Raw genomic sequence first — 22,724 nt, forward strand, 5'->3', positions numbered from 1 at the left:
GTGCAGCTTGCTGCCCTTAGTAAGCAGATGCACCGGAAATGTTGTGGGGAGTTTTACGAATAGCGTTCGCCTGCCGCACTGTTTTGAGGGCAGTGGCGTTGGTTATCTCAGGAGTTATTTCGATCGATTTTCACGCTGCTGATTGAAAATTTATATATCCCAGATTAGTGAGGAGGATGAAGAAGCAAACCCGCGAGAAGAGAAGGCTCGTACTCTCAGTGCGTAGCACCAAATCTGAAGGAAAGAATCGTATGGTAGATGAACAGAACAATTCATCAGAAATTTGCGGCCGTAACCCAATACGTGCAATTTCAATTTGCCTCATCAAATCGGGACATCACGGCCGAGCGGCTACGTTTACTGCAATTGGATGATTGAAAATGCTTGCCCCATAGCAAATGGGAGCGGGAACGTTGACGTTTCTTCGCTAGAGTAGAAGAAGTATTTCTGAGCATCTCCACTGAGGCTATGTTGCTATGTGGTTCGTTGCATTCATTCATTCATAATGTTATAGAAGCAGGTTGGTACGCCATTCTATAGCGGGAAACCGTGGTGCAGTGGTCTATGAGAAAAGAGTGAAAATGAATCTGCTAATATAATTTCCGACCACTACGGACACGAAAGACATTAACTCAAGTCAGGTATAGGTCATACAAAGGCGCCTACATTATTTCAAGGTCACCAAGCCTAGCGAGAGCTTCATCAGTCGCAGTACTTATTCTTAAACACTGACGTTTAAATTGACGTCTATGAGGACCCCGTTCACTGTTACATGTTTGTTGACAATAAAACCCTGGAAAATTCATTGATTTATATGAAAATTAAACGTGAAGCGGAAAAACGTTTACTTTTATTCGAGAAGCTCATCACAAGGAGATCTGTAAGTTATAGGATACATTCGACAGAATTATGATAAACCGGATATATGAATAGAATACCTGTGACAATGACGGTGATTGATTGCAAATCTGCAAGCATCTGTGGGCCTACCATCTGCCAAATAGACATCAATGATGTTAACTCTTCACCACTTGACTAACGCCTCCTAACCCTAAATAATACTTCAAAGTCGCTGGATTCTAACTATACCAAACAAACAGTCACTATCATAGTTTAGTTCACGTCAAACCGAGCCTGCTATTACGTTTTCCAATGGAGATGCCATAATGTTATATTGTCAAAGGACATCACACTACGTCCTAAGAGAATTATGCTCCTTTACTGGTTATAGTATCCTTACAAAGCATGTCTTTTAAGCCTATAACCGACAGGGAATTTCTAATGTTCCCTACTCCCAATTGTTTCAACCTGGCATCTGGTATTAATGATTTCCTAGGTACCTGAACCTACTTTGCACAAGTGCCGGACACTTTCGCTGAACATGTATGGAGATTTCACCACTCTCCTCACTGAATGTACAGGCAGTGCCCGTAGATATCCCTTGCTTCACTCGGAGGTAGATTAGCCTGCAGTGACCAACTCTTCTTGGTGAGGTTTAAACAATCTTTCGAGTGCCTGGGTTCGTATACCCCCATGAGCATCGTGGACTGTTCCATTCCTGGTAAGTTCGCCCAAGTAAAATTCCCTTAGCGGTTCTTCTTAATTTTTCAATGTTATAACGATGAACCCATTTCCGACTCCACAGAATGGTTCTGGGTCGTATAGCATCTCTGCTTCTAACCTAGCCAACTAGTGCCCTGACTTGCCTTCTGACCCAATGTGTGGCCATGATTCCATAACATCGAATTTGAGGTTGGATGGGGCTCGGTTCTGACTATAATAATAATCTCAGCAGGCTCTTGATTCTAGACACTCATGTCCCAATATTAATGAAAATCTCCTCCAGATATTCGACGCTAAATCAAGATTAGGATGTTAGTTAGGGATCGCATTGCTAAAAGAGAGTAAATTAAAAGCACGTGTTTGTTAGCAACCAGTAGCTGCCTATAATAAAGGCGCTGTCTTACTGCATTAAGCTCAGCGGATTGCTATTCCAGAAAGGTGTACTATTTGAAAGCTAATTGTCTCCGACCGTAATTTTTATTGTATGCGCCAATTGGTAACTATTTCCAATGTTTGGGGCAGCGTAATGGTTGCATGGAGATGATGCTAAGGAATCTTCGCCTACAAAGACCAGCTCTATTACGACAAATTTCCACAGATACTTATACGAAAACAGCATTTGGATCGGGATGGATTTGCACAGCCAATATTAGTACGTCAGCTATATGAGGTGTAGGTTTGCCCTGGTTGCGCCTGGGTGCAGCCTTAACCCAGTCAGAATTACCATGTCCGTCTGAAATATTTAAGCCTTCATGTTTCTGCAATCGATTAGCCTATTAAAATGTTGCTAAATCCAGATTAAGTTCAAAAAGAACAAAGCTAGATTCACTGCTCCTCGGTACCTCCTACTAGAGTAGAGTGAATTCCAGAGAAGAAATTCAAATGTCATGGACGTTTGAAATTTTAAACAGTTTTTTCTTTCCCTCCCTTCGTCCTTTCGTGGCTACCGAAAATTCCCAATTGGTGTGCCCTGCAAAAGCTGAGTGCTTTTTGAATAAAACAAATTCATAGAAAAATAAATGCGGGATATTCTTATATTCCTTGAAAGCTATTGCATGAGAAATATGAAATCAAAACATATTTATTTATTATTTTTCCTAAGAATTAGGTATTGTTAAGCTTAATGCTTTTGGTTTCTTTCATCGTTTTCTCCTTGAATTTGTGGAGGTGAACTTGTCACCATGGATGCAAAAACCTCTCAAGCTTTAATGCCCTCCAAGTTAAGTAAAAGTTGTAATTGTATCCATTGGGGAATTTAATTAAGCTTGGAGAAAAGGAAAATCTTACTTTAAATAATATCCATTCACAGTCTTCGGAGCGAAATTCGAGGCTAAGATGAAATTGACCCTCCCTCACCCCAAAATAGAACAATCAATCTAATTTCGCTAAATTGTCTCTATCTCGGGCCTACCAGAAAAGTCCAGGTTCGAGAAAGTCAACCCTTATTCTACACATCCTCCCTTTCACCAGATCTACATCCATTGGATCACTTAAAATCACTTAATCATTTTCACCTTTTCCATATTAAAGCGCTATCGAGTAAGCATTTCAGCTTTGCATTAATCATAGTTTCAATATCCGGACTGGTCTATAATTAGTGCAGAACGAACTCGATCACAATTCATAATGCATAAATGCATGCTAATTGGATTATCCATAATAGATGGAACAAAGTCGCTATTAGATAGATATAAATGTAAGTAATTAGATACAAATTGTGCTATTTTCCGCTCGTCATATTGTCTCCATTTTCATTGCCCAACAGAAATGTAGCTGGACGGTGTCATTGCGTGAGCTTCGTTGCGCTTCATTTACCAGCCTAAAGAGATTAACCTTAAAATGATTATGCATGAAGCGAGGTCTCACTTTTTAAGTATGGAAATAATAATTTTTTTTATAATTCGAAGGCTTGAATTGCTTCTAGGAAAAAAATTCTTTAGGGGCTTTTTTCCCAATTTCGGAGACTATTGAAATATATATATGAAGTTCAAACCGCATTTGTCACTGCTTCACTTCGAAGTCTGTAAAGGGGGTAAAGAATAAGTCTGATTTTCGATCTAGTTAACTAACAATTGTGTTTTCATTACATTTGATGACATATTTTTACTGTGTTGGTGCTCTGGAGTAGCAAAGAGTAAGATGGAGCGGCAACCCTGTCGCTCGGATTATCGCCAAGTGGAATCAAGTGGAAACCAAAGAGAACCCTGCGTGGTGGCAGCGAGATACGCTGTACTCACTATGATGCTGCCGGCCATGATGCGGTAAGCCAATGCCTAATTAGGGCGATCGAACCCGAGTCTGAATGAACACTCATCTGAAGTGCCAATAAGTCACGATAACTTACCAGGGATATATTGGTATGATGGGAACCAGGATAGCCCCTGAATTCACATGTTTTAGGAGAATTCCTGCCCCATGTGTGCTCAACTCGGTTGGCCCCTTTAGGGAATGGGGATTGTGCTTACGGTTAAGCGAACAGAGACCTTCGGGTCTCAAGCGTGGAGTTGCGTTTCGTTAGTTCAGTAGAGATTTAGGTAGGTCTTGCATCCTCAAGTATGAGTAAACTGGACCATGCACTCAGTATAGACTTTGTGCTTGTCTCAGCACACCTCTGATTGTGGTCATAAGTCTATCCGTGTCTTAAAAATACCGTGGGCTTAAGTCAACCCGAAAGTGTGCAGTTACCTTAAATTTCGTGCATATTGCGCATTAATAGTAATAATAATAATAGTCGTTGGCGCAACAATCCATATTGGATCAGGATCTTCAAGTGTGTTAGGGCACTTCATTCAAGATCATAACGGTACACTACAGTACACTGTAGGAGGCAATGTGGTCAGCACTGCGTTCGCCCGAGATTATTACCTTGATTTGACTCAGGTACTCATTCACAGCTGAGTCGACTGGTATCCGACGTCAAATCACCAGCGAGATTTGAACCGCGACCTTCCGTACGACAGCCTTGTGCTCTAACCACTTAGCTATCCGGACACATATTACGCATTATTGAATGTATTCGGGCGAATTTATCGTGGCAGAAGGAAATGATTTGCTGCATCCAACAACGCTACTGCGAATGTTGCTGGCAACATGAACTCGAGAAGTTCAAGGCCAGGTTTAGCGGGACCGGTTGATCGAGAGACGGTTGGTGGCAGGGGAGAACAAAGGAACAAAGTGGACATGAGCTTTTGACAACGGAGTCACCTCGAACGGGAGGAGCGATGTTTTCCGCGATTTTCCTTTTCAATCAAAGAGAATTTATCTAAATACATTGTAACTCGTAGGATTTTCCGTAGTTCATTGTTTCGTGCAATTTTCTCTGAATTTTATTTTATTTGATAGCCTGAAAATTTGCGAAGTTAGCCGCCGAGTGTGGTGAAAGTACAAAATTTTGTCTTTATCGCGTGGAAAATTTTAATCGCAGAAAGTGTTGAGTTTCTTTTCTTCGTCAGTCAGAAATTGCCTTCCGCTAGACAAGCAGGCCAGCAGTGCGAGGATCCAGTTGAAAGGCTTTTTGGATGAGAGGTAAAAGTTGGGATGGTGAGGAGTCTTCGGAGGACAAAGAAAAATACGCAAACGGTCGAAAGGGATACAATAGCGACTTGGAGATTACAGTCTCCAAAATTGAAAGTGCTTTTGGTCGCTGCTACCGGATTTTCGCAAAAGCAAGGACAGGGAGGTCGTTTTTGCGTGTTGACGAAGAAGGAGGGCGAGAGGCTGAGAGGGTGGAATAAAAGCGACTCAATGCCATACGATGAGACTAAAAATTAATGCGAATTACGGCCGCAAGGAAAATACGATTGAGTGATACCTTCCAATGGTTCAGGTTCGACAGCAAGTGAGGTTCGGCGAAGGCACGCCAAAATACTATATATACACAAGAGTAACATTTAAAGAAGCTTTAGTAGAAATGAGGAAAACCATTGAAAGGACAGATAATTGAAACGTCAAATGAGAGGTCGGAATGCTAACTCATAAAACTTGAAGTACGAAATTATAGGGAAAAAGTGAATTAACGTTAGTTTTTTTTCGAAGGACTATATATTTTTCTTTTATTATTAATATTATGGATATGTAAGAAAGGAAATAAGCAGCGTTTTGATGATTTATAGCGTATTTTAGTTAAAAATGATTAGGTGAAATCACATTTGAGAATAACGATTGGTACAAAAAGTACATATTCACCGGAGCTCTGGGAGAAGGATGTATTTGCACTTTTCTTTTACTATCACTACCTTTTGTGTTTCCCTTTTCATCCGTTTTTTTTATTTTTCCCGAGTTGTCTTTTTATTATTTTAATTTTTATTCGTTTAGTTATTATTTATTTTATTTTCTCCCGTTTCCTTCTGTTACATTATTACTTTAGCCATTTGAACATTTTCAATTCTAATACTTTCTCTTACATTATCTATTTTATTTTGTTTTGCATGATTGTATCTGTTGTATATTCGTTTCATGAATATAATTCTAATTATGAATTAACTCTTTCGTCAATTTGGGGAATTATCTCTTTTCTCCTCCTTCATAACCCCGGAAAATAAGCTCCAACGAGAGACATCCTCCAAAATAATGGGTGGAGAGTGTCAAGGAAGCGAGAGAACCTCTGAAGCCGCGCCTCAATAACGATCTGAGGTAGAAGAAACAGGGATCGAGACAGTCATACAAAGTGGAGCTCTCTTCTATAATCGCGGAATTAAAAAAAGACGTAACATTACATATGGTAAAGCTAACTGATGGAAATACGAAGGTGGATTCGGAACACGGTGGTAACTGACCAACTGTTCTCGGTGAAACAAGAATTTAATATCAGTATCGTAAAGTACTGCATAAAATAATGCTGAACTTTTAAATCCCATTGAAACTGGTATGAATGACGAAATTGACACAAAATCCCAGAATAGGACGAAATTTGGGATTGACATAAAATGAAGAGCAAAGTCACATTGCCAGAGGCTGCAATTTAAATCTCAAATTTCTGCAATGCAGAGAAATAGAGCTGAACTTTATTCATTGCGAGATCGTCTAGAACCTACTTCGGCTCATATCTGAACGATAAATTTCCTAATCCCAAATCTAAATAAACAGTTGGACGATCCTTCGTTTCAAAGGAATTCACGCCCATCTACAATAAATTTACGAGAAAAGGAGAATGGTCTCTTAGAGAAATAGTTCGGATTTCGAAAGAGAAAATCGACTACCAATGCGATCAACGCGGTAATGAAAACTGCGAGGAATGGAGGCCAATGAATCTTACGCGGTTGTTACTCAATTGGAGTTTTTGCTAAATGAGGCACTCTTAAATATCCGGTGCGCACCGTCATAGAATTCCTCCTGTATAGATTGTTCTACTACGATTTAGACGATGCACCTAAAGCGTATGGGGCCCGTGGAGTTCCACAAGGATTGGTCTTCGGTCTTTTCTTGTGAATCATAATTTACGAGGATATGTTGGCGCTACAGCTCCCCAAAAGGGCGACAGTTATTGGTTTCGTAGGTGAAATCGGAATCACTGTCATATCACAAAATATTAAGCAGATTGAGATTCTCACAAACGAAGCAATTTGAGAAATCAGATATTAGCATGAAGACGACAGTCTCGCGCTTGCAAAGCATAAAACCGAGGTAGTTTTAATCACCAATTGAAGAAAGCCAACTTCTACCTAAATTAGAAGTGCCGAACACACCATATATTCGCAACCGACGTTCAAATACCTAGGAGTCCTGATTGACCAAAAGCTAAATTTCAAGTCATACCTTGAGAGTTTACTAACAAAGGAATTTGGAGTTACTACAATCTTGGTGACCAAACGTACAGCTTTCGCTCCTTATCTCGAGAGTTATTAGATCAATCTTGCTTTTTGCAACTCATGTCTGGGCGCTGCAATCGGAAGAAGAAGCAAATAGGAAAAAAAATCAGGCCTATACCGACTAAGTCCATTGCGAACATCGTGCGCCTATAGTACAACATGAAACGAAGCAGCATTTATGATAGGGTGTATGGTACCCATCGACATCTTGCCGGGATAGCACAGACAGGAACAACACTAAAGTGGCAGAAGAGACAAGACGATTCACCTAAATGAGGGACACAGACGGTATCGCGCATACTTTTATCGGTACGAGCGCAACGAGGACAATTTCCACCTCCCCGCTGTGCGAAGCATATTTCGGGCATTTCAAAACAATATGCTTCACATCCTTACTCAGACTGTGCTCAGAGGCTGCGATTCTCCCCCACCTCAAACGCACGCCCCACATTCGAGATGATTGTGGGGGATGGGGAGCATATTTTTTGTTTGGCAAGTGAAGGATCCTGAGTCCACACCTACTTGATATTGAACCGGACCAGATGAAGAGGAACTTACTTTCACGTTTTTGGTCTATGGGTATAGCACCTACCCCAGCGGGGGGGTGAGGTAGCGTCTGATGAATTGGTTTTGAAAGAATCCGTTATTCACTTTTTTTCCTTTTTTTGGGAAGCATATTATTTTCAACTACCCGAGGTTTACCCCATACAGGGGAGAGGTGGAAATTATTGTCAGGGTATCATGCTCCACATATTCGCCTCTGAAATAACTTGAAGGGTGCTGGAAAAACTAAAGAAGGCGATCCACAATATCAGTTGGAAGGACAGGTATCGAGGAAAGGTGATAAATAGCAACACGAGGCGCAGTTTGTAATTAATCGTTTAGGATGGACGCGATAAAGGCAGGAGCAGGAGAATAGCAGACAAAGGGTAGCATAGCTCCAGGGACGAAATGTGGATTGGTAACCACGATGAAGCATAAAACCTGGGAAACGCCTGCTGAACCTACACGAACAGCGTTACTACCAAACCTTATCTCCACTTTACACTGACGAACCCGGCAACGATAAGGAAATACCGATTTATGGATTTTCTCATAAAACGTGCGCTCCTTGTACAGAGCGAATGCTGCTCAGCAGCTACCCGATACCCTATCCCAATATAAGGCTGATGAAACAGCGTTGCAAGACATGCGTTGGACCGGCGTTTTCCCAGAGAAGAGCCACTACATCACATATTAGAGCGGTCATTCAATAAACCATGTGCTAGGAGTAGGTTTCTTAGTCAGCTAAAAAATGGAACCTGCTTTTATCGACTTTACAAATACAAGAGAAAGGCTAGGCACTCTGCGCTTGCGAGACAAATTTAGAAATATAAGCTTTATTAACATTCACACCCATACTGAGGAGACTGCATAGTCGGAGAAAGATATCTTTTACGAGGCAGTGAAGCGGACGCTTGAAGTCTGTCCCAAGTCATACTTGGAGACTTTAACAGTCAGATTATTTAGTTGCGCACGCAGTATCGCACGAAATAGGAGTTGGAAGTACCTAGTTTGCGCGGAAAGCAGTCCATAGGCATATATGCACCTCATCAGACGGGACCACTTTCAACCAAATTGACCATGTGTTGATCGAACGCAACCACCTCTCAACCTTGATGAATGTCAGAAAAATTCACTATCTCGTTGGCGTAGCGCCCAGGACACGAATTACAACACCACCTACAATCCCTTCTGTCAATCAGGTAAGAGTGAATAATGAAGTCATCCACAAGAAGCCCTCCATAACACATATAAGGGCGAAATAAATGCTGTAATAACAGCAGTGAACAGACGTCCTGCAGATGAAGCATCAATAAATAAGAAATGAAATCAACCACCTGAGGAGCCAAAAACATACCGGGTCCAGCCGCAAGAAATGTCGGAACGGCTGGTTCAACGATGAACGTAAGCTAGACACGGAACGGAAGAATGCCGCATACCGAGTAATGTTGCATTCTCAAAAAACGCGGGCACCTACAGAGACTTATCAATAACGTCGAGCGGCGAAGCGATTTCACAGAAAGAAAAAGGAAGCCTGGGAGAACCAACAAGTCTGTAAATTCGAGAAGTATGGGGAGCACTTGATTTCCGAATGAGCATATTGGAGTGATGGGTTGAGTATTTGAGCATTCTCCGCTATCTTGCTAGGTTGGAAGCCCCATACACCTAGAACACCATACCAAAGAGGCTTCACTCCAGGCAAATCAGCAACAGAGTAGATTTTCTCTCTGCGGCAAGGGGTGGAAAACTGTTAGAATATGACCATCAGTTGCATCATCGTTTCATCGACTTTAGACCCGCCTATGATAGCATAGCCAGGTTAAAACTGTACATGGCCATGAGGCAATTCCGTATCCCGACGAAGTTGATAAGACTGACTAGGCTGACCCTGACCAATGTAGGAGGCGAAATAAAAGCATTAAGATCACTCTCGAGACCATTCAACATCAAAAACGGTCTAAGACAAGGGATGCCCACTCATGCGTCCCCTTTAACCTGCCCTGGAGGAAGTGATTCGCGATGCACATGTGAATGCAAAAGGCAAGTTCAGTCTTGAAGTCCCCCCTTCGCTGACGATATTGACATTATGGGAAAAATAACCTGCACACAGATCGAGCAGGCGGCGACTCACATGAGATCTCGGGCTGCACATTAACGAGGTGAAGACGAAGTATATGGTGGCAACGTCAGCACCAAAAATCAAAGAACGAACAACCTCGAATCGCACGAGTCAAACGAAAACAGTAAAGGTATTACAGCTTTGAGACCGTTGAAAATTTTTTCTATCTGGGATCGAAAATCACAACCGATAACAGCTATAACCACGAAATCCACGCACGGTCGTTCACAGCAAACAGGGCCTTTTTCAGTTTATAAAAACTGTTTCGAAACTTCCCACCTTAAGATCAAAACTCTACTATACAAGACTATGATCTTGCCAGCCCTTATTCCTCAGAGACCTGGGTGCTTAAGAAGACAAATTGCAAACTCTTGGCCACGTTTGAAAGAAGAATTTTTGGTTCCCTACATGAGGATGGACGATTCGGTAGTCTACATAACGATGAAATCTATGAGCGATACCACGATCGTCTGGTTGAGGTGGGCGGGTCACCTGATCCGTATGGGTGAGGATGATCCAGCACGGAAAATTTATAAGATCAATAGCTATGGTAGAAAAAGAAGACGAAGCAGACCCTGCCTGGATGGAGGTGGAACGACGAAGTAAGTCATAACGCCAACCAAATTAGTGGACATCGACGCAAAACCGGGGTCTCTGGAGTTCCTTATTTAGTCAGACCTAGACCGGATGCCGGTTGTTGCGCCGTTGATGATGATGAAGCAGGAGAATTAGGTATAGCACTGAGTTGTACGAAATTAGCTGCATCCCTTCTAGTCAAACATAACAAGCTGCAGTGAGTCAACTGTGTCGAACGTATGGACGATACAAGAATTGCCAAGCTCGAGGCGTACGACTACAAGAGCGGATCACTGTTCGGGTTTTTCAATTGTAGGATGCGGTTAACGAGTCGACATATTTATAGGTAAGATAATCTGGGGGACCAACTTCAATTAAGGCTATTGTCTCTGTGGTTTAGAGCCAGTGTGAGACAGTTAAAAAATCGGGAATGTTGCAATATATTTTCCCATAGTTGTACAGTTTTTGTGTTAGAACGCACCATCGCTGTGATGCGGCCTTTGAGTGCTGCCTTCAGCCCATCCTTAGGGTGGACACCCCTCGGTCCAATTTGCTATGTATAAACTGAGTCTTAATTGATATTTCTGATCCATCAAAAGTTTCTTTTAAAAGAGGTCTCTTGGGGCTAACGAGGATGTAGTTAATATAGAAATCACCGTGGACCATACCATCCTATAAATATGGATTTATTGGAGCGAAGAATATATTTGGTTTCAGATTTTTTTATTTGTAGTGTTTTGAAGATATTTTGGAAATCAGATACTCCTATCTTCAGTGTATCTTATAATCTATTTTTTGAATGGTTTCTGATCTTTGATTTTAGTTGGTTATCCGAAGTCTGGCATCTCTAGGATTCTGAGAGCAATTTAAGGCTACCCTACCAATGCAGTTAAAATTTTGTACTGCTCCAAAGTTAAGCTGCAATTTACAAAAGTAGCAGTTAACAATAGATACAAAACACAAACTATCCAAAGAATGTATCAATTTTGTCTGAATATCAAGATCATATTCCACATACCTTGATAAACAAATACTATAGTTGGTTATCTAAATCTGTTGATGTTGCTGCGATTATTACTAGACCTCAGTTAGCTCCGGCTTGCTGAAGGTTATGGCAAAATCGATTTTTTACGTTATGTTGTTAATTTTTCATGGAAACTTTCATAGGCTGCATACACACATGTGCAGTTGATCACTTCTCACGGCACTTCTAGGTATGTAAGCCTGTACACTATGGAGATAAGCGCGGCACTATGCAAATTAGTAATGAGATGCGATATTATGTTTTGTAGGCGTAAGATTGGTGAATATGTTTATATTTGCACTGGTTGTTTATACTTTGCACTCACGAATCCCAGTAATTAGCAAGCACGGGGATCTGGTTAAAGATGCTAAGCACTAAAGAGGCTTTCCCGAGAACGCATGTGTGAAATAATAAAACAATGCATCTGCAGCCGGAAACGCGCTTAGTAGATATGAACCGGTGAAGGTGAATATGAAGTTTCGATAAAAGCAAATTATTTTTCTTTATGTAGAGCAAAACAAACTTTTGTTGAGTTATTTTCCACACGATAGAGAACGGAGGTCAAAGCACTATTTTGAAGGAAGCACTCAACGTTTTCCTTTAAGGGCTCTGATAAGCCAATAAAAGGGCAAACAAGGGAAATTTTAAAAGACAGTTCTTCAGATATTCATTAAGTACATACGAGAATAATAAATTGAGAACGAGCATGGGAAGCAAAAGACCTAGTGAACCGAAAAACCGAAGTAAATCACTGAACTCCACAAGACCGAATCACTGCCAGCACCGAGATACAATTACTGACTGAAAAGGCCCGCGATCGATAAGATCGATTTTGAAGCGAGTACACTCGTATTCTAATCAGGAGTTCAACTAAGCGGGAAATAACGATATTTCGGGCATAAAATACAAAAATTCCAATTCGGTACCGTACTCAAAGCACCAACAATGAAAATTGTATCAGAATTCACGCAGTAACAGCAACAACTCTACACACAATCTCTATTATATTGGCAATAGTACGGGACGATCGATGGGCAAATAAGTGTATCAACAAAGCATCATTGTGGCAACCAACTGACTAGATTGTCTGCAGCACCAAGAGGCTGGACAATATGGGTCTTTCACAGGCTTCTATGGAACTACGACCATCCAAAACCAACCGCACGATCGCAATCGCATCACATGTGACTAACTACCATATGTGAACGCGATCAGTAAAACGTAATCATCGGAACCGAATTGTGTGAATACAAGGTAGTGCTTCAGTGGGGTTATATGTAAAGCCCCTTTTTGTCCAAGCGGCGGATGGACAACAATAGAGCCCCGCGACGTCGTGCCAACAGTAGCAGAAAAAACGACAGTACTACCTTCGCGATTTGCGAATACCCTTACCGCTATTATTCATCAATTATGGTTTCTGACTGGGGAACATGTGTAACTTCCGTGCAGATCTACGGTTGCCGCGAAAAATGAAATCTTCCAAAGCTTCACGATCGCCTAATCACGATTGTTGGGGAGGCTTACGAAAGCCGTGACAGAGCAAGAAACGGTTGAAGCTGATAGCGTTCAGCTTAGCGGCTAGCTATTTACTACTAGAAGATACTACATAGTATGGTCGCTTGTGTCGCCAATCGTACTATTCTCGGAATACTACATGGAGCTTACTCTCTATTCCTTCTGTCTCCGAATCAAACAAAGTGAAATGTACACACATCGCGATAATAGCCACATATGGAAGTTCTGATTCTCCTAATTTTGGTAGTGGTTCGTTTTGTTTACGAGCGCTTCAATAGTACTCTTTATGTGCCCTCATATCGCGTGTTGGCCGATGGTTAGGCCAGTGGGAAAGTTATCTCTTCGATTGTGATAGTGTAATTGAAAGCGCTATTTTACTAAATCTGAGAAATTGCAAGTTAATTAACGAAAAGTTTTACCCTCCTATAAACGCGAGATATGGACTTTCTTCGTCCTTGAAATCTGAATTAATCTTTTTCTATTTTGATCTGAGATGCTACAACTATCTTCTTTGCAATTTTTATCCATTGAATATCATATTCAACACGTCATGGAGAGGTTAGGCCAAAGTTTTCAATCTTTGTTCTTCAATATTGTTCTAATATTGTCACCCAAATTTATAAAAATATAAATTTTCCACTTTCCCACTGGGAAATAATTTCCTCTCCATTTCTCTTGTCTTCTCAAAGTTCACATGTGCCGGCTCACTGACTTTGCCTTTGATATTGATACGACTTACGAGAGTGCACAATCAACGCTACACACGTTACTTAGTAACCTGCTCATCATACACATATGGAGAAAGGTGCTTAGATGTGGGGGAAGACGGCCTGGGGTGTGCTTACCAGTTTGGAGTAAACAATTCTGATAAGCGGTCATTCAGAAATGATTCCATGCATGGGTTGACAGCGTTGCTGCTGGTATTCCCGAGTGCAGCATGTTCGTGCTCACTTGCATGCAACAAGTGTTTGGAATTTGTTCTGATAATCAGAGAATAGGCTGGTCGCGACCCAAAGACATGATCACCGAAGAAGGTGAGGTGAGAGCTATCATGTGTAACCCCTTCGCTTCCGGAAGTTACTGGAGTGCTTGAACGTTTTGGATCTTCATTTCCGGGTTTCCAAGTTAATGATATTTTTTTAATTGCAATGTGATAAGAAAATTGAACTAATATTTTCCGTAAATTGAAATTTAATTGCGGTGGTTGTGGGTGTGTAGCAGCCGGGACATTATTTTATTTGAGTTGTTCTCAATATTAGTTTTGCTGTTCATTGATGTCAGTTTTTAAACTACTTCAAGTAGATGTAGTTGCAGATTTCTTATAGGAAAGGTGCTACGAGGTTTGGAATATAGGAAACCTGAAACTTGAATCATAGGAAACATGAAAACTTTCAATTTCGACAGACTTTTCTAGTTCCGAGCTTAGATTCGCAGTGAATTTTGAGCTGTGATGAGACTTCATTTGAGGAAAGGAAATTTGGTCAGCAGAACGATTATGACAATTTCGAAATAATATTTCTTTAGCCCTTGAGATACTGGACATAATCCCCCTCCCTAAAGGGTCTCCTAACGTCCATATGCTCTACAAGGCAATGAGAGCTTCTGAATCATGGTATAATAAGTATAACTCATAGTTGTAGCTCATCCATCATCCGCCGTCCATTCTGAGTAGACCTATGATTCTCTTCAGGACTCAATATTCGAAAGCATTGATTCTTCTTCGAACTGGTGAATCGTCCACGTCTCGCTGCAGTAACAAAGGACCAGGCTAATTCAAGCTTTATGAATTGTGTAATGACTGATAAACGGGATTGGGAGGGGGAAAAGACCATCATATTTGGTCGAAGTCGACCGAAGGCAGATTTAGTCAATGTTAACTTTTTGTAACGAAAGGTACGAAATTTAGTACCTTTTTGAAATTCATCGGTACCTTAGTAATTTTTCGCATTTTTTAGTACTTTTTTAGATAAATAGGTACTTTTCAGTACGTATGAACATAATCCGGAACGTAGTTAATACTTTTCAATATCACGATTCGCTAAATGACACTAGTCACTTCGTGAAATAGGCCGCAATTCTCGTAAAACCGTGAAAACGATGCTGATTTCATCCCCTACGACGTCATATACGCAAAAAATTGACGGGGACTTGTCTGCAAACAACGGGATATGTAATTCGTCTAACCAGCCCGCGCCAAGTGATTATCGGTAGAACATCTTGAGTGTTTCCGAACATTTTTGACGTCGTGTGGCTGTGAACTGTGTGGGATATCTCCTTATTCTCTATTCCAAAAGTGCCACTTAAGTCATTCCCTAAAGGCTTGAAAACATTGCTCAATTCCTTCTGATTGTCAGTCAATCCTAGTAAAAATCGAGTCAATGTCATCCAGAGAGAATTTTGAACATACCACAAATGGTAAACTTACCGCGTTAATTACTTGAGCGGAAGGTAATTCGCTCGCCCCCTGATACCGGCTTTCGTTTATCAATGCGATGTTTAGGACTAAACAACATAAAATTTAAAATCGAAATACTTCCGTTCATCTTTCTCAGTTGCCTAATTTCCCACTTTTTTAGTGCAGCCAATGAACCCAAAATTCTTCTTTAACTGGGATAAAAGCAAAAGCTGCCTCGATTTTTTCTATCATTTGTATCCAGCCGTCCTGCCTCAAACTGGGCTCATTTAAGAAAAAATCCCCACAGAGTTCCCAGTATATAACATTTTGCTTTGCCTGGGATAAACGACTTTAAAGCCGCCTATGATAGCATAGCCGGGTAAAACTGTACATGGTCATGAGAGAATTCGGTATCCCGACGAAATTGATAAGACTGACTAGGCTTACCCTGACCAATTGCGGGGCCAGATAAAAGCAGCAGGATCACTCTCAAGACCATTCGACATCAACAACGGTCTACGACAAGGGGATGCCCTATCATGCGTCCTCTTTAACCTGGCCCTCGAGAAAGTGATCCGTGATGCTGAGGTAAATGCAAGAAGTACGATCTTCTTTAAGTCCACCCAACTACTGGTCCAAGCTGACGATATCGACATCATGGGAGGAGTGATCCGAGACGTACTGCCTTTATCCAGATCGAGCAGGCGGCGATTAGCGCGAGATCTTGGGCTGCACATCAATGAAGGCAAGACAAAGTATATGGTGGCAACGTCAGCATCAAAAACCACCCAACAACATCAAACCGCACTGTTTGACCAGTGGGAAGAATAAAGATAGGAGAATACAACTTTGAGACCGTTGACAATTTCTCCTATTTAGAGTCGAAAATCACAACCGATAACAGCTACGACGATGAAATCCGCGCACGGTTGTTGTCAGCCGACAGAGCCTATTTCAGCTTCCAAAAACTGTTCCGCTCGAAACGTCTCACCATAGGGTCAAAGCTCTTACTGTAATATACTATGATCTGGCCAGTGCTGATACATTCCTGGCAGACCTGGGTCCTTAGGAAAAAAAATTGCGAACTCTTGGCCTCGTTCGAGAAAAGAATCCTAAGGAGAATTTTTGGATTCCGTAACCTACAAAAGGACGAAATCTAGGAGCGATACCATGACCGTCAGTTTGTGGATAAAATCCGGCTCAACAGGTTACGGTGGGCGGGTCACTTAATCCGTATGGACGAGGATGATCCAGCCCGGAAAGTCTATAAGGGCAACATCTAGGGTAGGAAAAGAAGACGAGGCAGACCCTGCTTGAGATGGAGCGATGGCGTGGGTCAGGACGCCAAATAGCTTTTAGGGATATCGAATTGGTGGACCTCGGAGCAAAACCGGGATGTCTAGCGTTCCTTATTATGGCTGGTTGTTGCGCCGTTGATGATGATAATGAGGGATACACGTTAGAAATACATCTAATTATATCAATCATGATCAGGTCAATGTAAAAACAACAACAAAAAAGGTTATTGATCATTTTTGAAATGTTAAAAAAATTCCATATCAATTTTGAAAATATCCTGTGTGTTGGGCCCGAAGAATCGATTTTTTTTTACCATCATTTGTATCCTGATATAATGTAGAATATTTGGATAAAGTGATTTTTCGCTAGGGTAGGTGGGTAGGTATCTGTGGCTGCTCCGAGGAACCGCTTTGGTGAGTCGTTTCGATGCCACAAACTCCTAAGAACGTGACTGTTGTTATGCCAGCCTGTAGCATTCACGAGGGAAAGCAGCTCTCCAAACCTGCAGCTAGGAATCTCTCTGGGGTCCCCAAAGAATGGTTTCCCCAGTGTCCGCAGCCTGACTCTAGCCAGAGCTGGGCAATCGCAAAGAAAGTGCATGGGGATTTTTCGGTATTTCGAGTAATTCGGAAATTAGTGTTTAACAGGTAAGGTGTGAATGAAATGCAAATTTACCGGTCCGAACGACGGTCGAATGATTTCGCTAAAATAGCGAAAATTTAAGCCAGGCAGCAATAATCGGCTTTACATGACCTTTTACAAGAAACTGATGGTTTATGGACCAGGTGTAACCGACTAATAGTCATAATGTTAATAATCACATTTTAATTTTTAAAGGTGTTTTACTTGAGACTGAATGTTGAAAATCCATAGGTCAAAATCTTTCCAAAGGAATTCTTTCGAAACTAGGATAATTGTAATACATCGGGCCGTTATTTCATACATTAAAGAAGCCATGAAAAAACAACAAAATTTACAAAAAAAGTTTAACCACCTACCAAGAATTTACCTTTTTATATTTTTTAATAATCCTAGTTTACGAGCCACATGTTAAAATGTAAAATGTTAAAATGTTTCTTTGTTTCTTCACGATAAGCACGGCACCCCCTAGCGTAGCACCGGGGGGTGTATAAACTGCCCTGTACTTTAATATCGAACTACCATATCTGGCTGGAAAATTATTACGTATGCTCAAAATAACAATAAATATATTGTAAGAAGTTCGCATTTGTATCTTTTTTATCAGTTTTTCAAAAAAAAAGAAAATTCCCAAAAACAACGGGAAGAAAACGGTCTTCACAAAGATTAAGGTTCTGAAGTAAGTTAAAAGGTGAGAGGATTTTGTGAATAAAATTATCAAAAAGAAAATTAGAATGGTTGTTTCAAAATAAATGAGTATCAGGATGGGAAATAGGGGATTGAAAGGAGAGTAATGAAGGTGTGAAAGAAGTTAAGGAAATGTGCTGTAAACAAGGAAATGCATTTCTTGTGAGCTCATTAGAGCACAAGGGAACGAAATGATGCAGATTCCGCAAAGCTGCGGGCACTACAATTGAAAAATAAAGAAAATACACGCTCGATCGCGCTTCTGCAGTCGCAAAACTCGAAACCCGAATGCCACCATCGAGAGGGAAGAGCCACTACGCACCACATCCTCATTCGATATTCGCCCTGGAAGGATGCGCCATGGGGGCAATGCGATCAATATCCCCGTTTCGTGTTCCCATGAACCTCGCCGTTCATATAACTTCACTTTACTTATACACATATATATACATATAACAATGACATACACGTTTTACGGTGCAACAAAATGCAAAACTTTGACCTTTTGTAATAGTGGTTGGATCTCACTCAAACTTCCCAAGGTTATACCTTATATTATCCCTTATACCAGTGGTGTATACTTTTAAAATGAAATTACATCCGTTTCGAAAACTACATGTATGGGAAGTCAACCCTTAAACTCTACACATAACTGTGCCACTTGCTACATGTAAAGGGATTCACAGATCACATCTTCTCACCAAATTTTGTGATAACTGGTTCAGCCATTTCCCAGTACATTGGGTGTGACAGACAGACAGATAATGAAGTAATTTTAATAAAGTTTTGATTTAAATAAAACCCTAATCAAAGTCAACTTTATTAGACACGGATACATGGGGGGGGGGGGTGCTACTTCCATATAGCAACATAGAAAGACCACTAGCGCAGGATAGTCTCAGCTTGATCTTGGTGCTGAGATAATTGCATTTCCAGTTTTTAGACAGCGAATGCGGATCGAGCGTAGATAATGCGTAGGTCAACATCCAGTTTGGTATCACCATCCGCTGAAAACAGGCTTCCTAGACATACAAAACGATCGACGTTTTCGATGCTCTGCCCATTAATGCAAATTGAGGGCGTGCAATGACCGAGCAGACTTAGAATCTTGGTTTTGTTGGTATTTATCAGAGGTCCTGAAATGAAACATTGACAACTGATTTTGACAATCACCTGAAGAACGTTATCATTGATACGGCCACAACATACTTGGCCCCCGTCGCAAAAACTCGGAATGGTTGGTTCGAAGATAAAGGTAAAAACAAGCAACGCAACGGAAGAATGCCGCATACCGAGTAATGTTGCATTCTCAAAAGACGCGGGCACGCGGGGAGACGAGCAACCGCACTAAGTGGAGAAGTTTTACCAACAAGTCAGCATGGGGGCTGGGTTGAGTATTTTCATGAGCTGCGCAACAACAAGAACATCGGCGGGTTGGATGTCCCGCTAACTGAAGACGAGGAACAAAGACTGCCACCCCAAGCATAGAATAAACAACCGGTGCAATCCACAGGATTAAAAATCATAAACCACCAGGAACCGATGGAATTACAGCTGAATTGGTTAAATATGAAGGCGACCAACTACACCAGGCGGATTGGCAACTGATGCTCAAGATGTGGGACAGTGAATTAATGTCTGACTACTGGCAACGAGGCATTAGCTGACCCCTGAATATCACAGCAATTATAGCGGTATCACGTTGCTGTGTTCCATCTATAGCGAAGTACATCTCGCTATCTTCCTAGGTCGATAACGAGATCGAAATCAACAATGGTCTAAGACAAGGGGATGCGCTATCATGCGTCATCCTTAACCTGGCCCTGGAAAGAAATGATTCGCGTTGCAGATGTGAATACGAGAGGCACCATTGTTTTCAAATTCACTTAACTACTGGCCTACGTTGACGATATTGACATTATTGGGAAGAACAAACCGGGGTGGACAGTCTACCTTCACCCAGACCGACCAGGCGGCGCGATATCTCGGGCTACATATTAACGAAGGCAAGACGAAGTACATGGTGGCAACGTCAGCGCCAAAAACCAAAGAACGAACAAGATCGGTTCGCACTGGTTAAACAAGAACAATAAAGATAGGAGACTACAATTTTAAGACTGTTGGAAATTTTTTCTATCTAGGGTCGGAAATCACAACCGATAACAGCTACGATGATGAAATCCGCGCAGGGTTGTTGGCAGCCAACAGAGCCTATTTTAGCTAGGGTCAAAACTTTTACTGTATAAGACTATGATTTTGCCAGTGCTTATATATTCCTCGGAGACCTGGTTTCTTAGCAAGAAAAATTGGGGAGCTCTTGCCCGCGTTTGAAAGAAAGACCCTCCGAAGACTTTGTGGTCCCCTACATGAGGATGAACGATTCCGTAACCAATATAACGACGAAATTTATGAGCCATACCATGACCGTCTGATTGAGAATAAAATCCGGCTGAATAGGTTTCGGTGGGCGTATCACTTAATCCGTATGGATGATGATCTAGCCTGGAAAGTCTATAAGGACAATATCTACGACAGAAAAAGAAAACGAGGCAAACTCTGCCAGATATGGAGCGATGGCGTAGTCCAGGACGCTAAGCAACTTTTAGAGATATGGAATTAGTGGACATCGGCGCAAATCCGGGATATATGGAGTTCCTTATTAATGCAGACCTAGACTGGATACCTATTGTTGCGCCGTTGTTAGTGATGATGAAAAGGGATGAAGGCCACTCTGGAGAAGAAGACTGTTGGACAGAAGTCTAACCTAGACGAGTCATCCCTCATTTTGTTGGGGGTCAAATTTATTAAAGACCAGTACAGGCTGCACCAACCAACCAAGAAGCTATTAAGCGCCGGAAAATGCGAATCGAAGGAAAGCCTTATAAATATTCCCTGTCAATGCAAGTGACATCCAATCATATACTCGTACACAGGTGGAGAAATAGGCCGGAAGACGGACACCCAGGAATCCAACAGATTCGCAAAGAAAAAGAAAACATTTAGAAAGGAGGCTTAAACCACGGCACATAGGAAAACACCGCCTAAAACGCTACTTTCAGCAAGTCATTCAATCTCCAATGAAACATAATATGATTGTTGGATTACAGTTCAGCCAAAAAAAGCTAACAAGGAAGAGGAAAAAATCACAATCCGCACCGAGACAGTGGTAGTAGGAGAGGTTAGAATTAACATTGATCGCTTAAGGGAAATGTCAACAGGATCCGGAGGAACTAAAGGGGGGATTTTTTGTTGAAACAGTCTGGTGAGATCAAAATCGGAGTTTTCGGTACCCACGTCCAAAAGCTACTTAGTGAGGATGCTGCCTTTCGTAAAATCTCATTCAGTGCGAGGATTTGGACAAAGTCACTTCTAAGGCAGAAATATGCACTGCCTCATCAGAGCAGTTCAAGCTGTACGACAGAAAGGCAGTATTCATTGTATGTCGCAGAAATGCTTATGGAGGTACATAGGCGGATTACCAGCAGAGGCAGCCTGCAAGCTGGAGAAGAAGCCTGCAAGTTGCGAGGTGTCGCGAAGGTCCCTATTGGATGGGTACTTTGTTTCTTTAGAGAGCGGAAGAAGTACTTCAAGTGCCCTTTGCATATTTGACAAATGCATGTACTAGCGTGGTTGATTGGTCTGGCCAATGCAGACCGTTTGGGCGAGAGGGTCACATTGCCCGCGAATGTGACAGGGATATCAAGTGCATGCTGTGTGATGGAGAGGAGGGCATGGACAGCAAGCACACTGGCGAGGTTGATTAAATCAAGTGAAATCAATTACTGTTGAGTCGTTCAAGATTTGCTCTCGCAGAGCACTTGCAAGTCTGAGGTGCAAGTGATTGTAATAAGCAAACCCCATTGAAACTCTAACAATAATGAGTAGCCGATCTCATAGGTGAAGCAACTGTGTGGGCATGCGATGACCAACCTATACAGGAATGAAGCAGGATACAACTGTGTTGGTTTCGGGAAAAATATACGGCATATACGCTTATAGTTGCTATGCTTCTCCAGGTGTGACAATTGACTGAGTTCGAATGCTTCTTGGACGTGGAAGGAATTACCAACCAACCAAAATTCATTGTCGATGACTTTAATGGGGAAGTTCCACGACGAATGCAAGAGGGTGTCATCTCTTGGAGGTTTCCCGCAGTTAAACATTATATTGGCTAGAGATTGTCAGGTTAATACTTACTAGAAAGGAGGGCCCCTTTCATTGACTTTTGTGAGTCCTCTCCCACGATTTGTTCTGGAACGTCAGTCAACACTACACCCACAGTAATTACGAGGCAATCGCTTTTAATCTGAACACCAATTTAAGCGGTTGGGAACCTGCTCGTTCAAGAATGAGGACAACGTCATTTTCGACTGTAAAACCAATTACCGAGGAAACATTTTCAAATTCAAGACTCTGTTGCAGGCACACCCTGGGAAAGAGCCTACCATATTGTATAGTGCATTGCAGAGGCATGCAACTCATCGATGCTAAAACTTTGCGCTTTCCTTAGTAGAAAGTCTAATAGCTGCTGAAACAGTGAACTGTCTGATCTGTGGT

At 41.6% G+C, this 22,724-nt stretch overlaps 1 protein-coding gene across 3 annotated transcripts in view; it reads right to left on the bottom strand.

Moving 5' to 3' along the window:
* The window catches only part of LOC119649465 (sorbin and SH3 domain-containing protein 2), a 410,936-nt gene that overhangs the window by 329,766 nt on the left and 58,446 nt on the right, over positions 1–22,724 (bottom strand). The window contains exon 1 of one of the 3 annotated variants that reach the window (XM_038051695.1): positions 13,025–13,229. The exons of the other annotated variants lie outside the window; for them this stretch is intronic. Within the exon in view, the coding sequence (XP_037907623.1) occupies positions 13,025–13,037 (13 nt within the window). The 5' untranslated portion in view covers positions 13,038–13,229. Of the gene's footprint in view, positions 1–13,024; positions 13,230–22,724 lie in introns of those variants that run through there. 3 annotated transcript variants of the gene reach the window in all.

Source organism: Hermetia illucens, chromosome 1 (assembly GCF_905115235.1).
Source record: "Hermetia illucens chromosome 1, iHerIll2.2.curated.20191125, whole genome shotgun sequence".
Lineage (NCBI taxonomy): Eukaryota > Metazoa > Arthropoda > Insecta > Diptera > Stratiomyidae > Hermetia > Hermetia illucens.